The sequence below is a fragment of the Oncorhynchus gorbuscha genome, linkage group LG10 (assembly GCF_021184085.1).
Source record: "Oncorhynchus gorbuscha isolate QuinsamMale2020 ecotype Even-year linkage group LG10, OgorEven_v1.0, whole genome shotgun sequence".
NCBI classification, from domain to species: domain Eukaryota; kingdom Metazoa; phylum Chordata; class Actinopteri; order Salmoniformes; family Salmonidae; genus Oncorhynchus; species Oncorhynchus gorbuscha.
In genome coordinates, this window is record NC_060182.1 from 73,001,826 (window position 1) to 73,019,696 (window position 17,871).

General features: G+C 44.2%; 1 protein-coding gene across 4 annotated transcripts in view; it reads left to right on the forward strand.

Moving 5' to 3' along the window:
* Window positions 1–7,851: 7,851 nt before the first annotated feature.
* Window positions 7,852–17,871, forward strand: part of prkcha (protein kinase C, eta, a) — a 62,387-nt gene continuing 52,367 nt past the window's right edge. For 2 of the 4 annotated variants that reach the window (XR_006841024.1, XM_046366972.1), the window contains exon 1: window positions 7,852–8,788. Coding sequence is in view for 3 of the 4 variants with exons in the window: in XM_046366972.1 (XP_046222928.1) it covers window positions 8,438–8,788 (351 nt within the window). In the remaining variant the exon portion in view is untranslated. The remainder of the gene's footprint in view (window positions 8,789–17,871) is intronic. The other 2 variants (XM_046366971.1, XM_046366970.1) reach the window with 2 other exon arrangements.

Here is a 17,871-nt window from a genome sequence, read left to right on the forward strand (position 1 = left end):
CCACAGGACCACTTCTCACCCTCCTGGTTTTGACCATTGCCTGTCCTGACTCTGAGCCCACCTGTCTGACCACTCTGCCTGCCTGCCGTCTGGTGCCTTTGCCCCTACTCTGGATTACCAACCCCTGCCTGCCTTGACCTGTCTTTTGCCTGTGCTGTTGTTGTAATAAACACTGTTACTTCAACACCTCAACACAGAATTACCTGGATTTCTGCATGAATTTGACATGATCTTCATCTCAGTCACAACAATAGACAAACTCAGTGTGCTTAAACTAATACTACACAAATTATTGTATTTTTATTGTCTATATTGAATACAACATTTAAACATTCACAGTGTAGGTTGAAAAAAATATGTGAACCCCTCGGCTAATTCTCCAAAAGCTAATTGGAATCAGGAGTCAACAAACCTGGAGTCGAATCAATGAGACGAGATTGGAGATTTTGGTTAGAGCTGCTCTACTCAATAAAAAACACTCACAAAATGTGAGTTTGCTATTCACAAGAAGCATTGCCGAATGTGAACCATGCCTCGAACGAACTGCAAAAATCACTGAAGCTGGAGATTCCCATCTCCCTCACTAGCTTTAAGAACCAGCTGTCAGAGCAGCTCACAGATCACTGCATCTGTTCATAGCCCATCTGTATACAGCCCATCTATCTACCTCATCCCCATACTCTATTTATTTATTTTTCTCCTTTTGCACCACAGTATCTCTACTTGCACATCCATATTTTGCACATCAACCATTCCAGGGTTTAATTGCCATATTGTAATTACTTCGCCACCATGGCCTATTTATTTCCTTATTTGACCTAATTTGCACTAACTGTATATAGACTTTTCTTTTTTTCTACTGTATTATTGACTGTATGTTTTGTTTATTCCATGTGTAACTCTGTTGTATGTGTCAAACTGCTATGCTTTATCTTGACCAGGTCGCAGTTGCAAATGAGAACTTGTTCTCAACTAGCTTACCTGGTTAAATAAAGGTGAAAAAAACAAAACATCTCATAAAACGTAAGATTAAGAATTGTTGCCTTGCATATAGCTGGAAAGGGTTACAAAAGTATCTCTAAAAGAAAGTCCACGGTAAGACAAATTGTCTATAAATTGAGAAAGATGACTGCAAGAGCACAGCGCAGAATGCTCAATGAGGTCAAGAAGAATCCTAGAGTGTCAGCTAAAGACTTACTGAAATCTCTGGAAGATGCTAACATCTCTGTTGAAGAGTCTACAATACGTAAAACACTAAAGAAGAATGGTGTTCATGGGAGGACACCATGGAAGAAGCCACTGCTGTCCCCCCAAAATATTTTCAGGTCTCTCCAGAAATGTTTGATTTGAGTCTTTGTCCTGTTGGAAGGTGAACCTTCGCCCCAGTCTGAGGTCCTGAGTGCTCTGGAGCAGGTTTTCATCAAGGATCTCTCTATGGCCTCCCGGGTGGCGCAGTGGTTAAGGGTGCTGTACTGCAGCGCTAGCTGTGCCATCAGAGTCCCTGGGTTCGCGCCCAGTCTCTGTCGTAACCGGCCGCGACCGGGAGGTCCGTGGGGCGAAGCACAATTGGCCTAGCGTCATCCGGGTTAGGGAGGGCTTGGTCGGTAGGGATGTCCTTGTCTCATCGCGCACCAGCGACTCCTGTGGCGGGCTGGGCGCAGTGTGCGCTAACCAAGGTTGCCAGGTGCAGGTGTACCCTCCGACACATTGGTGTGGCTGGCTTCCGGGTTGGATGTGTTAAGAAGCAGTACGGCTGGTTGGGTTGTGTATCAGAGGACTTTCAACCTTCGTCTTTTCCGAGGCCGTACGGGAGTTGTAGCGATGAGACAAGATAGTAACTACTACAACAATTGGATACCACGAAATTTGGGAGAAAAAAGGGGTACAAATTCACAAAAAAAAGGATCTCTCTATACTTTGCTTCGTTCATCTTTCCCTCGATCCTGACCAGTCTCCCAGTCCCTGACGCTGAAAAACTTCCCCACAGCATGATGCTGCCACCACCATGCTTCACCGTATGGATGGTGCCAGGTTTCCTCCAGGCGTGATGATTGGCTTTCAGGCCAAATAATTCAGTCTTTCATCTGTTTTCTCACCATGTTTCTCATGGTCTGAGTCCTTTAGGAGCTCTGTGACCATCGGGTTCTTAGCCACCTCCTTGACCAAGGCCCTTCTCCCCGATTATTCAGTTTGGCCGTGCAGCCAGCTCTAGGAAGAGTCTTGGTGGTTCCAAACTTCTTCCATTTAAGAATGATGGAGGCCACTGTGTTCTTGGTGACCTTCAATGCTGCAGAAATGTTTTGATACCCTTCCCCAGGTCTGTGCCCTGACACAATCCTGTCTTGGAGCTCGACGGACAATTCCTTCGACCTCATGGCTTAATTTCTAAAAACCTGTTTTCTCTTTGTCGTTATGGGGTATTGTGTAGATTGATGAGGATTTTTTATTTATTTAATCAATTTTAGAATAAGGCTGAATAAGGCTGCAATTTTAGAATAGGCTGTAACATAACAAAATGTGGAAAAAGTCAAGGGGTCTGCATACTTTTTGAATGTACTGAAGCCTGCCAGTCAGCTCTTCGCCACTCACGTGGTCCTAAAGCCAGCCACTAATCCCGCTAAACTGCAATTGCCTTATTAAATTGGAATTGGAATGATTTTAGTAGCCTATTTTAAATTGTTGGTGTTGAGCTAGTGTATGGCGACTGCCATACTCTGACATACCCAATTTACACTCCTGGTACTCAGTGATATGTTGTTGTTTTGAATTTGCCACAAGCAACGCTTTTTAGGCTATTCAGGACAAAAGTTAATTTCTTTGCCACGTTTTTTGCATTGTTATTTTAGTGCCTTATTGCAAACAGGATGTATGTTTTCTAATATTTTCATTCTGTATCTGCTCCTTCTTGTCACTGTCATTTAGCTTAGTTTTGTGGAGTAATCCATCCTCAGTTTTAACAAATGTGTTTATTAATTATTAAAGCTGCAATATGTAACTTTTGCAAGACCCGACGGAATTCGCATAGAAATGGTCAGTTATAGATCTTTCATTCTCATTAAAGGCAAGTCTAAGAAGCCTGTTCTATGCGCGCCATTTCTATGCTTCCCGTTCTTAAGTTTTGTTTTTGCTTCTTTTGTTTTTGTACACCAGCTTCAAACAGCTGAAAATTTGTTCGCGTCCATATTTGCAGAACAAAAAGACTAAATGACTGGGTCGCGTCTCTGCCAACTGAACCGATAGAACGAATGACCAGCTGGCTTGGGTAGCAACCCTAGATTTGTGTCATGACTATATCTTGTGGAAGTGTGAAATAGTATGAATACATTAATGAAAATATGTCAATCATTATTTGAATATGTTGGTAACCCGTTGTATAAATGTGATAATGCCTTGAAGCTGGTGTTTGAAGGATATATCTTCCAAACACTTGAGTACAGTTTAATTAACTGTATGTACTGTACATATCTACTTGACTGTACTCTACTGTTCTGTACAGTACTGAACTCTACTTGTGAAACATTTGGTTAAAATAGAAGTCTATGATTGGTTCAGATTTGGTCCGGTATGGACCAATCAAATTTGGTCACACACGCACATTACTATACTCCTGATGACTTTTTGAGAACCACCAATTAATTCCCATTCAAAATCCTATGTTCCTTAACCCCTAACCCATAAGCCTAAAATAGCCTTTTTACAAGTGAGGATTGGCTAAATGTCCTCACTTCTCTGAAATGTTGTTGGTTTACTATTCTTGTGAGAGCTTCTGGTACTCACAAGTATAGTAAAACGTGTATACACACTCTCTCTCTCTGGGTTGAAGAGTTAACACTCAGTTAAATGTATGTAAAGCTGGCAGCAGGCTCCCGCAGTGTAATTGACAGAAGATTCAGGGCCACAGACCTTTTCAAAACAGCCTCTTTGTCAAATGAGTGACATATACCGATCACAAAAGCATACGTGAAAGGTTAAGCTGAAAGAAGCTAAGATTACTTTTTCACATTGCAACAAGCAGTTTCTTGTAAAGATCTTGAAAACACACCATTGTATTATCTTTGTGGCTGACGGGCTGTGTGTATAACCCTTATTATAATGACAAGAATGGAGCAGGGCCTTCTCTTTACTGGGTGTCAGGGGTCTGCTCGATAAAGTGCCCTCCAGTTCCACTTCCCCTAGTTGTCCTCTCAAGTGCTTCATCAATCCCTGCAACAGAAAGACAACGCTGAGTTCATCGCTCAACACCAACCAAATGTCAACAGAATGCATTTGTGAAGCCTTGGCAGTAGAATTGGGTTCCATGCTGATCACTATTCTCTTTCTCACTACAATCATAGTTGACACAATTGCAGAAAAATAATGTTGAATAGACTGATTCAAGCAATGCTGTCACCATAGAAAAATAGGACCAGTTTAAAGACGTCAAGATAATTCCACATAACTGCACAGAAACATTAGAAGAGGAGAACACAATGAGCTGTTTACTACATTTAGAGCAGAATGGTTGTCTCCAACAGCCCTTAGCTGACTTGGACAGAGAGGGCTGGGGAGGTGGGGAAGTTCGTCTGGAAAGGGAGCCACAATAGTGAGCAGCACAGTATGGGGCTTTGAGCAGGCTCTGTTTTTGGGAAGTGGGGGATGCATTTGCCTTTCCCCCGATCCCCTTAGCACTTCGCTGAGCCCTTAACGCGGCCCTGACGTCTCACTGGCAGAAGCCACGCTGCCCCACATCTGGAGCCAATTACCCAGGAGGGGCTTTGACATAGCCCCCCACCCTCCCACACTGGATGGCCCAGTCTCACACACACATTCCTCTGCTTTTCACAACATTCTCTAACTCGCTCTCATTTTTCCCTTCATTCCCTTCCTCTAAGTCTCTCTGTCTCCCAGTCTATATGTCTATATCCTGTCTTCTCTCACCCCCTAATTTATCTTTTTACATCTACTATGGTACTATTCACACACAATCCGCGTGTCTCTCTATATTAAACTTGAAATAGGAAAAACAGAACTCACTCTCTGTCCCTACTCCAAAAAGGGTGAAAGTAGTGGTAAAGTGAGCTAGTGAGGTCTCATGCACCCTGACTGGCACAAACGTTCTCTTTCTCACTGTCTCTATCTCTCCATGCCTTTTTCCCTTGCCCTCAACCTGTACCAATTAAGGTGTCACATTTCCCAGCGGCAGAGTGCTGGTATGAAATATGGACGTGTGAATAAAAGGGACACTTCGCACCAAATCAGCTTTTACGACTGTGATTTATGGCCTGCTGGTTCTCCCCTCATTTCATCTAAAGGACTGTGGTTTTTATTTTGCTGGGGGAGAGGTAAACTGAGGGGCTCAAAAGCTAGTGGAGGGCAAACATACATTGACTTAGTTCTGCAAAGAATAAATAGTACATTCTCACAATAACAAATAAGTGGTTACTGTCATTCAACATTGACCTGCCCCAAATTGCATTCAACCATCTTGGCTTATCATTTTGCAATTGTTTGGCACAATGCCACTGGTAATGATGACACATATAACCTACATATAAGCTCTCTTTTGAAGGGTTCACTCTGGTTTATCATGTACCTTTTGATATCTCTGTTTATAGCCCTGTGAGGACAGTCACTAGGAAAGAAAGATATTGGTGGATTACACATAATCAGCTCATTTGGCCTAGTTCAGTATTCAGTGTGTAGGAGTCTCTAGTCGTACCCAACCTGAAGGAGACGAGAGGTCCAATGTGGCATTAGGTGAGGGGGATAGTGTTGGGGCACTGCCCCTGTGAGGGATGGAGGTAATTGGGTTGGGTCTGAGGGGGGTGATGGGGAGGGGGTTGATGTGGGAGGCATGGTGTTTATATACTAGCCACATGGGCCTTCCCTTACCGGGGTCACACACAGAGGGCTGGGAATGGAGCTCACCATACCTGGCCCAAATTACCAATATTCCCTGTTGTCCCATTTGGCACCAATGCTATGGTTCATTAGCTGCAGCTATAGAGTGTACCTGGGCAGGGAGCCAGAGAATAGAGCTGTCCAGGGTTACAGGAGCATAAATCGTAATGTGGACGGTGAAGGGAATGTGGAAACACTACAGGTGGCAGTTACTTTAGTCGTACCAATGAATAACCTGGACTGTTACAGCCTGGTTGAGGTAGCTGCTTCTGTGTTAATGTGTACAAGAACGTTAACATGCAATTTTAGAGTTTACACCAGAGGTGTGTCCTTGCAAAGAAATGTGTGATTATATGTATGAGAAAGTGTGGTCATGTGTGTTTGTGGAGTACACACCAGAACACGCGTTTGAGTTCAGATGTGTGTAAGGGTGTGATCATAACTCTTGATTTGGGCATGGCAACAGCTGTAGGGAGGAGAGTATAAAAATGGATGAAAAACGGGAGAGAGTTGGAGAAGTAGAGAGATGGGGACAGTTGGGAAAACAGAGAGACCAAACAAATCCCCCTCCATGATCGTATAAACGCCAGCCAGTGAAACGACTGCTGTGGAGAAAAATGTCTGCGGTAGCCTAAGAAAAAAAAGACCACTGTCAAGATGAGGAAGTAGGGCATGTAAAAGTAAAGATGGAAAAAAACAAAAGATTGATGATGCGGTATGAAGGAGGAAGATGGCTATCAAATGAACTTTCTTGAGTTCAACAGCAGTCTCAGCCTGCCCTCTGCTGGATTGTATGGTGTAATGCTCCACAAAACTGGCAATGAAAACCAATGTACAGTATTCCTTGGGAATATTCAAAGTGAGGAATGGATACTCACAGACCATGGATGATGGATCAATTTAATGTGTTTTTACTGGTAATGAAAGTTGTCTCAGGAGGTTGTCTTAGACCACTTTTGATGTATTACGGGCACATGTTTGTCTCGGAATTCTATTAGTGACAGGTCAAATCCCTGACTCAACACACTGACATACACATACATCTGTAGTATTCAGGTTATTCATTCTGGGGTGATAATTGTGAAAAACATATGAAACCACACTACCCTATCTATCTGTCATTTTTATCTCATTGCTGTCTTCTTTTTATAAGGGCAGGTAAAAGCCGTTGTTTATAAGACAGGCTCTATCCCTGAGATCTGTAAGAGCCGTGTTAAAAGCTTTGTTTTTTAAGACCATCTCTGTTCCCTGGGATGTGGCCCCTTTATTGGAAGCAGCTGGAAGCGAGAGATGTGGGGAGGCAACGTTTGGCAGAGAAGGCTGAGAGGTCAACGCTAACACTAATAACAGCCAGACTTTGATCGTGAGAGAGAGAGAGAGAAATATTTACTGACCTCAAAGATTGACAGTGTGGCACCGAATATGACCTTTTCTTTTGCCAAAAAGATTGGGGTCAAGGGAGTTTGGAAATGAGGGCAGAGAGAGAGAGTGTGTCAGAGGAAGATATTCAGAGACAGAGAGGGGTTAAGATTGGAGGGGAGTTAGAACTAACCCATGAGTTAAGGTCATCATTAGCGCTTTCTGGTTACTTTCATAGGTCCTCTGAGGCACTCTTTCAGAAGAGAATTATTGCCTTAAATGTCCTTCTTTTTAGATTCTGGTGTTATTAGCATTCAGCATAAATCAACTCCACAGCGCCCATCCTTACAACTCAGATTAAAAGCCCACTTGTTTCTACCATGTCTTGCAGCTCATGGCCATGTGCCTTTAATTACATATTCACAGCTGTGCCAGGTGATATTCTTCACACAAAAACTGTACAATAGACCTCTGGAGGCTAAATAGCTGTAGTCACACTTTCTGTATATCACAAGGGGGTGCTATTTCCTTATTTATCTGCCGAGGACAGGAGAATCATTTCGATAGCCTACCCCCATGCTCTGAGGCAACCCTAAGCGCTGCAAGTGCACTAAGGTAGTTATAGTCTTCATGCTACTTTTTCCACATTATTATATCAATCCTTGATAATAACCGATGAGACGAATATTGACTATACCTTTTACAGTTAGTTGTAGCATGCCGATTAGTCAGAACAAAATGTAAACCCGTGCATTGAGAAAGAAGAAACTCTATAGAAAGCATTATCGTGCATGGTCGCTACTTCTGTTACTTCCTTTTTACGGAACTTGCCTTGTGCTTCCTTGAAGTAGACCTAGGTCGTTCTCAGAACGTGCGCGCTTTCTGTATAGCCTACATCAGCAGTGTTGTTTTGGGAGGCAAGATCACCGCTCACGACCGAGGGTCAAGAGCACGGTGCGAACGCGTCACCTGCAAATGCCTATTGACGAGCAATGTCTTCGAATTGCTCTAGGATGCAACATTGGACTCCAATTCACAGTCAAATATATTGATTTATATTATTTTGAAATTAGGTCAGTATGTAGGAATGCTTTACATGACTATCGCAATAGCGTAGTTTTAATTTGAGTTTAAGTCTTTTTAGATTTTTTTTACAACTTTGAACTTGTTACTTTTTTTCTTTCTGTAGAGGAACAATATGAAGTTCAACGGGTATCTGAAGCTTAGAATTGGTGAGGCGCTGGACCTCAAACCAACTACTTTTTCTCTTCGTCACTCTGTTATGTTCAACAAAACGGCTCCCACTCTAGACCCTTACCTTGTGATAAAGGTGGACGAGTACAAAATTGGACAAACACATACAAAACAGAAAACCAACATGCCAACTTACAACGAAGAGTTTTGCCTCAATGTCAACGACGGCAAGCATATAGAGTTGGCTGTATTTCATGATGCACCCATAGGGTATGACGACTTTGTTGCCAACTGCATTATTCAATTTGAGGACTTGATCAAAACCTCGAACACAGAAGATACTTTTGAAGGATGGGTGAGTAGCTTTAAAGCGGCAATCATTAGTTAAAACAGTAATAAAGCCGAATCCCTGCCCTGTTCCTATAAAAAGCTGAGAGATTGGGCTGGAGAAATGTAAAAAAAAAATGTTTTGCTCGTGGTTACAACAAAACAAAACGCACTATTTTCACATTTGTTCGGGTGGTGCTGAAAATGATGAATACGAAGTTGAACGTTTTGGAAATTACACTGTGAGGATGAATAGGGACTGATTTGGCTGTCATGACACAATTGTATCCTCTTGGCAATTCACTCAAATAGCCTTTATGTTAAAGCAGAATGAATATAGCCAGACTGTCAGTAAAAAATACCCGGATCATATTTTCCTTTACCGCTCTGAAAAGTTCCCTTTGAGAACTTTTGGGGAATTTGCATATACACATTCCATACTGTACTGTTGGGTGATAAACTAATGCCAAGGGCCAGACACAAGGTAATAGGCACTTCTAAATACATCCCCATCAGTAGTGCTACTTGTAGACCTGAGATGCATAGTTTACACTCATTTTGCCATTCCCTTTCCAGTCCTTTCTTTACAGGGCAAGAGCCGATAGTGTCCTTTCCCCATATAGAGCCGCTAATTATAGGCAGCATCGTAGTGAATAGTGTGTTTAGCTTACGCCTAGTCTCAAACCCAGACCCACATGAGTACATTATAGGAAGCAACACGTCTGTCTAGAGACTAGCTTGAGCCTGTCGGAAAGGCAGAAGCGACATCAGCAAAGGGCCATAACCACACATGCCGTTCTAATGTGGTAATTGTGCTCCCTGCTAGCAGTATGTCAAGCATGGCATTGTAAAGTGTGCTGGAAACCAGAACCAGCAGAGACTTTGCATCTGGGGTCGGTGCCTTGCATGCACAAACAAGCTGAAGTGTGATAATACCCTGTCTTACTGCATCTCATACCGCCACTCTCGTACAGTCACTCAAATACAGCCATTGATAGATGTTAAAGTGACAGTATCAAAAGAATGACCTGTTATGACTTTCTACATTTCTCTCTCTGGTTGATGTGCATTGCTTTAGGGGCTACATGGATACCTCTTTATAGCATTGTAGGCTACTATTGGTTTGGGTTATGTTTGTCACTGGAACTGCCCTCTATAACAGTTTCACTCGTCTGGTTTACTTTTGGTCCATTTTAATCATGTGTAACCTGAACCTGTGCGAACTGGGATCGTCAGTGTGCCTTGAGACCCACCGTCCTCCAGTGGCTGTCTGGGCTTCTTATTATCTCTTATGGTCACACAGTCCAATTTTTAAAATCAAACCTTTATTTAATTAGGCAAGTCAGTTAAGAACAAACTCTTATTTACAAACTCTTATTTACAATGAAGGCCAAACCCAGACAAATTGTGCACCACCCTATGGGACTCCCAATCACAGCCAGAAGGGATGCAGCCTTGATTTGAACCAGGGACTGCAGTGACACATCTTAGAGTGCCTTAGACCGCTGCGCCACTCGGGAGCAATGGGCTGACATACTCAACCACCTCTCTCATGGTGACAAAAAGCTATTAAGCAATACTTCACAATGTTGGCTATGAAGCCCAGAGTCAGATGAAGTGGTGGATACCATTTTTATGTCTACGCGTGCAGTTTGAAGGAAGTTGCTAAATAGCGTTAGCGCAAAGGCTGGTTAGCATTGGCTCTTAAAACTACCTCTAACTTCCCTCATACTGGATGCAAAGACATAAAAATGGTATCCATGAGTTCATTTGACTCTGGGGATGTATTCTCTTTAACCTCTTGAAAAGTCAAATCTGAGGTTTTTTTTTTGCGCAAAGCTTCCACCAGGGGCCAATCGCTGAAGACCAGAGTCAGTGCAGTGGGTGTGTCTGTGAGGTTTTATTGACCAAGACGTGGGCATAGCCTGCCCTCACACTTTAGGACATGCACTCTTGACAGCACTTATCTCATAGATCTGAACTGTGAAACTATCTTTTTGCTTTGTTAGCTTTCTCAGATGAAGTGCTTGGGGCCCTATATGTATGACAAAGAGTAGAGACTAAAAAGTAGGGCACAGGCCTCCACATGCCAACACCGCTGTTATTGCTGCTTTCCCAACGTCTGCTTGACGCTCCAAGTCCCTCTCAATCCCATCCCATCTCATCTCCCTCATTTTATAACCTCTCTTGGCTCAGAGCCAATAACATCACTTTCTCTCTCACTTGTGTTCCTCTCTAACCAGCAGGGCAATTCCACGACAACAGAATGATGCTGAGACTCAGATTTCTCACTTTAAAATGTATGTCAAACAAAATAAAATGATTGCAAAGTTAAACATACCATACAACTATGCACAAGGACTACTTTTTAACAATTTCCACTGAACATTTTACCAAATCACATTTACCTGGAAGAACAGCACAAACTGTCATTCTGTTCCAAAATGTGCATCTGCACTGCTTAAAAAAAAAGTAAATGTGTTTTTGGACAATGTTAAAAGTAGTCATTATGCATAGTTGTACGGCAGGTAGCCTAGTGGTTAGAGCGTTTGGCCAGTAACCAAAAGGTAGCTGTGTTGAATCCCCGAGCTGACTAGGTAAAAACCTGTCATTCCGCCCCTGAACAAGGCAGTTAACCCACTGTTCCCCAGTAGGCCAGTAGGCTTGCCTAGTTCAATTTAAAACAATGTTCCCTCAAAAGATTATTGCAAACGTTTAAAGTGTTACTTTGGAATTGCTCAGTACAGTGTTGCATATTAAACACAAACAGACTTTACAGAGTGTCTTAAATCTTAGGGGGGCTATCGGGACACACACATACAATAACTTTACTTCTTATTGCACTGTTACACAGAACCATGACCAGCACCATAACACTGTGTGCCTCCACCCCCATGTCAAAGTACAGAGGAGCAGAGCGAGAGTCTATGTTGTGTGTCAGGACAAGCAGCAGTTTGAGGTGTTAACCTAAAAAATAGCAACTCAAAATAGAAGCATGCAGTCATATCTGTGTCTCGTCAGCCTGTGGCTCAGCCTCATGTGCCACCCACCCACTCCTCTCACACCCCACTCACATCCTCAACACTGGGGGACAGTTTCCATTAAGACCCATAACTTAAACCTGTGACAACTTCAAATAGTGGCCTGTGTTGAACCATTTCAGGTTCAACGAAATGTTGTCTCTTCTAGAAAGGGTTGGGGACTGAATACACTAGACTCAGTTTAACTCTAAATGTCTGTCAGCAGCTTCCACTGCCTGAAAAAAACACTTCCTCAATTGCTGTGGCTCAGCCAGGCAAAGTTCCTGCTTTTTAAATTTGGTTTGGTCCTGTTTGCATCAGAGCTTGATTTAGTCTGAACACTTCTGTCTTTATCTGTCTCTGGAGTCCTGACTGCATCAGCTGCTTCGCATAGTGCACAGACCCAGGGCTCTCAGAGAAAGAGAGAACTGGAGCTAACAGTAATGGGTGACAGTAGGCTAATAGTTTGTGTGTGCTCAGCTGAACACAAAGGAAACATGTGTGGAGGGTGATGTCTTGTCAAGGTCAATATTTAAGGAATGAGAGAGGTGGAATTATCATAACATCTACATCTGATGTCGTTTTCTGTCTGGGATTTCCGTTTCCAATGTTTCAGCCTCAGTATTAGATCATGTGTGATGTTAGATATATTCCCTCCTTACAGTGATTACAGAACTATCTAACTGACCAAGTATATTGAATGGTGAGACCAGCTGGTAGAGATGACTAAATCAGGATAGAGATGACCCTGCAGTATCAGTCCAATCATGTCACATGTTGTGGGTTGTCAAGGTTTCCCATTGGGGCATCTGTCTGACATGAACCCTCTCTGTAGTTTGTGCTGTAAGCAAGGGCATAACTTTTTGTTGGATGGTTCGGGTCAGGGTCAACGGGTTCCGGTGTCAACACCCCTCTAGGGGGGTCTGGGGGCATGTCTCCACGGGAGATGTTTTGTTTTAAAAATGTCTGAAATGATTGTTTCTGGTGAATTTGGTCAATATACCCCAATAACAACTGAAACACAAATATTTCTTTAAACTGTGTTCTTACTCGTAACAGTTCAGAAAGTCACCACCACACCCCTTTAACTACATTTAAATGTTAAAACCCATTATTCTATTTGTGTAACCTTCACCACGCTTGGTGAGTACATGGTCATGAATAACTCATTTCTTATACCAAATTAACTTAAAATCTGACTCCAGAAACATCTTACTTAGTTACACAATTGAATTGTAGTATTAATTCATAAAATAATTCAGTGATATTCAAAAAATATAACTCTTTGATATGGATCTAACGATAGACTTCAAAATTAACCAATCAGTGTAGCATCATGCTCAAGCAATAGACTTCTAAATTAACCAATCAGTGTAGCATCATGCTCAAGCAATATATTTCAAAATTAACCAATCAGTGTAGCATCATGCTCAAGCAATATATTTCAAAATTAACCAATCAGTGTAGCATCATGCTCAAGCAATAGACTTCAAAAATAGATAGCAACAATTAATTGTCATTCACCAAGTACAAAACAAACACATTCAATTACCTGTTGCAATCTTATATAAAGGTGGGCATATAGTGGTACAGAGAGGGGTCAGATGTTTAGTCTAAATTCTCTAAAATGTACTAAATACCTGTTTACGCCCGTCACTGACAGAAATACAATGTTGGCATATTGTTTTAATTTCTATGGTATCCAGCTTCTCCTGGTGAATGACAGATGGCAACATGGTTCAATCTGCTTTGTGTCGTTGTTGAGAGCAGCCACGTCTTCAATCTCCATGATAACCAAATTAAATCAGCAGGCAACAACATTTGTTATAGCACTTGGGCTACAGTCAGCAAAGATGAGAAGTTGAACCGATCTGTGTTCAATGTAAATTTCTGTGCAACATGCTGTACCAGACTCTTATAACTCAAATTCCAAATTCTCACCTGATGACCTGATCGCCCTCTCCCTGTGCCTCAACATGGGCAGTGCTTTCCCTCTTTCTACTGACTGTCTCTGACCCCTACCATGACAACCAAATGAAATCAGAATGAAGGCATCAACTGTTTTGTTGTAGCATTGGGCAACAGTCAGAAAAGATGAGGAATTGAACATATAGTGCCTTCCTTAACTCAAATTCTCACCTGATGACCTGTTTGTCCTCTCCCTGCCTCAACATGGGCAGTACACTCTCACTATTGCCTGTCTTTGTACCCTCCCATAATCATATGATCAAATACCATTATCATATGAAAAAAATGTCTGGCCGTAACAATGATGGGGTTAGCTTATTAACATAAATTATATTCTGCTTTTATTAGCAACATTTTTTTTTTTACTGTTTGGCAATAGGTGTAGCTAGCTAGCTAGCTGACAACAAAAGTCCCAGTCTATTATGAATTGTACAGTGTACTGTAGTTAGCTAGCTTTGTAGCCATTAATTAATTTGGTACCTCCATTAAGGGCACTACTTTTTCACTAGGGTGAACAGTGACTCACGAAGTGCTGCTCATCTGGAGCTGCAGTTGAAAAGGGGAAGATACTGTGCTAGCGAGCTAAAATAGCCAACCAAGCATAGCATCACCCACTATAAAACTATTTTTACACAATTATCTCATCACCAGTAAATAGTTCACTAGTTACTCAGGAACATAGGAATAGATTTATGAAATGTTCATGAACTTTTACTTGTTTTAACATTTTAAAACATTAATTCATTGGATTGCTCGTGAATGTCCTTGCATTAGCGTAGCCTCTTCTGTAGCCTGTCAACTATGTGTCTGTCTATCCCTGTTCTCTCCTCTCTGCACAGACCATACAAACGCTCCACACCGCGTGGCCGCTGCCAACCTAATCTGGTGGTCCCAGCGCGCACGACCCACGTGGAGTTCCAGGTCTCCGGTAGCCTCTGGAACTGCCGATCTGCAGCCAACAAGGCAGAGTTCATCTCAGCCTATGCCTCCCTCCAGTCCCTCGACTTCTTGGCACTGACAGAAACATGGATCACCACAGATAACACTGCTACTCCTACTGCTCTCTCTTCGTCCGCCCACGTGTTCTCGCACACCCCGAGAGCTTCTGGTCAGCGGGGTGGTGGCATAGGGATCCTTCTCTCTCCCATGTGGTCATTCTCTCTTTCTCCCCTTACCCATCTGTCTATCGCCTCCTTTGAATTTCATGCTGTCACAGTTACCAGCCCTTTCAAGCTTAACATCCTTATCATTTATCGCCCTCCAGGTCCCCTCGGAGAGTTCATCAATGAGCTTGATGCCTTGATAAGCTCCTTTCCTGAGGACGGCTCACCTCTCACAGTTCTGGGCGACTTTAACCTCCCCACGTCTACCTTTGACTCATTCCTCTCTGCCTCCTTCTTTCCACTCCTCTCCTCTTTTGACCTCACCCTCTCACCTTCCCCCCTACTCACAAGGCAGGCAATACGCTCGACCTCATCTTTACTAGATGCTGTTCTTCCACTAACCTCATTGCAACTCCCCTCCAAGTCTCCGACCACTACCTTGTATCCTTTTCCCTCTCGCTCTCATCCAACACTTCCCACACTGCCCCTACTCGGATGGTATCGCGCCGTCCCAACCTTCGCTCTCTCTCCCCCGCTACTCTCTCCTCTTCCATCCTATCATCTCTTCCCTCTGCTCAAACCTTCTCCAACCTATCTCCTGATTCTGCCTCCTCAACCCTCCTCTCCTCCCTTTCTGCATCCTTTGACTCTCTATGTCCCCTATCTTCCAGGCCGGCTCGGTCCTCCCCTCCCGCTCCGTGGCTTGACGACTCAATGCGAGCTCACAGAACAGGGCTCCGGAAGGCCGAGCGGAAATGGAGGAAAACTCGCCTCCCTGCGGACCTGGCATCCTTTCACTCCCTCCTCTCTACATTTTCCTCCTCTGTCTCTGCTGCTAAAGCCACTTTCTACCACTCTAAATTCCAAGCATCTGCCTCTAACCCTAGGAAGCTCTTTGCCACATTCTCCTCCCTCCTGAATCCTCCTCCCCCTCCCCCCTCCTCCCTCTCTGCAGATGACTTCGTCAACCATTTTGAAAAGAAGATCGACGACATCCGATCCTCGTTTGCTAAGTCAAACAACACCGCTGGTTCTGCTCACACTGCCCTACCCTGTGCTCTGACCTCTTTCTCCCCTCTCTCTCCAGATGAAATCTCGCGTCTTGTGACGGCCGGCCGCCCAACAACCTGCCCGCTCGACCCTATCCCCTCCTCTCTTCTCCAGACCATTTCCGGAGACCTTCTCCCTTACCTCACCACGCTCATCAACTTATCCCTGACCGCTGGCTACGTCCCTTCCGTCTTCAAGAGAGCGAGAGTTGCACCCCTTCTGAAAAAACCTACACTCGATCCCTCCGATGTCAACAACTACAGACCAGTATCCCTTCTTTCTTTTCTCTCCAAAACTCTTGAACGTGCCGTCCTTGGTCAGCTCTCCCGCTATCTCTCTCAGAATGACCTTCTTGATCCAAATCAGTCAGGTTTCAAGACTAGTCATTCAACTGAGACTGCTCTTCTCTGTATCACGGAGGCGCTCCGCACCGCTAAAGCTAACTCTCTCTCCTCTGCTCTCATCCTTCTAGACCTATCGGCTGCCTTCGATACTGTGAACCATCAGATCCTCCTCTCCACCCTCTCCGAGTTGGGCATCTCCGGCGCGGCCCACGCTTGGATTGCGTCCTACCTGACAGGTCGCTCCTACCAGGTGGCGTGGCGAGAATCTGTCTCCTCACCACGCGCTCTCACCACTGGTGTCCCCCAGGGCTCTGTTCTAGGCCCTCTCCTATTCTCGCTATACACCAAGTCACTTGGCTCTGTCATAACCTCACATGGTCTCTCCTATCATTGCTATGCAGACGACACACAATTAATCTTCTCCTTTCCCCCTTCTGATGACCAGGTGGCGAATCGCATCTCTGCATGTCTGGCAGACATATCAGTGTGGATGACGGATCACCACCTCAAGCTGAACTTCGGCAAGACGGAGCTGCTCTTCCTCCCGGGGAAGGACTGCCCGTTCCATGATCTCGCCATCACGGTTGACAACTCCATTGTGTCCTCCTCCCAGAGCGCTAAGAACCTTGGCGTGATCCTGGACAACAAACTGTCGTTCTCAACTAACATCAAGGCGGTGGCCCGTTCCTGTAGGTTCATGCTCTACAACATCCGCAGAGTACGACCCTGCCTCACACAGGAAGCGGCGCAGGTCCTAATCCAGGCACTTGTCATCTCCCGTCTGGATTACTGCAACTCGCTGTTGGCTGGGCTCCCTGCCTGTGCCATTAAACCCCTACAACTCATCCAGAACGCCGCAGCCCGTCTAGTGTTCAACCTTCCCAAGTTCTCTCACGTCACCCCGCTCCTCCGCTCTCTCCACTGGCTTCCAGTTGAAGCTCGCATCCGCTACAAGACCATGGTGCTTGCCTACGGAGCTGTGAGGGGAACGGCACCTCAGTACCTCCAGGCTCTGATCAGGCCCTACACCCAAATAAGGGCACTGCGTTCATCCACCTCTGGCCTGCTCGCCTCCCTACCACTGAGGAAGTACAGTTCCCGCTCAGCTCAGTCAAAACTGTTCGCTGCTCTGGCTCCCCAATGGTGGAACAAACTCCCTCACGACGCCAGGACAGCGGAGTCAATCACCACCTTCCGGAGACACCTGAAACCCCACCTCTTTAAGGAACACCTAGGATAGGATAAAGTAATCCTTCTCACCCCCCCCCCCCCCCTTAAAATATTTAGATGCACTATTGTAAAGTGGTTGTTCCACTGGATGTCATAAGGTGAATGCACCAATTTGTAAGTCGCTCTGGATAAGAGCGTCTGCTAAATGACTTAAATGTAAATGTAAATGAATGTAACTACCCAAGCAGGGCTCAAAAATAACTTTTTTTTATCACCGGGACAGAATCTTCCCAAAGTGCAACTTTTAACATCCCGAACTCTAGATGACCATCCCACATTAAAATACACTATACATACAAAAGTATGTGGACTGTCCTCCAAATTAGTGGATTCAGCTATTTCAGCCACACCCGTTGCTGACAGGTTTATAAAACTGAGTACACAGCCATGCAATCT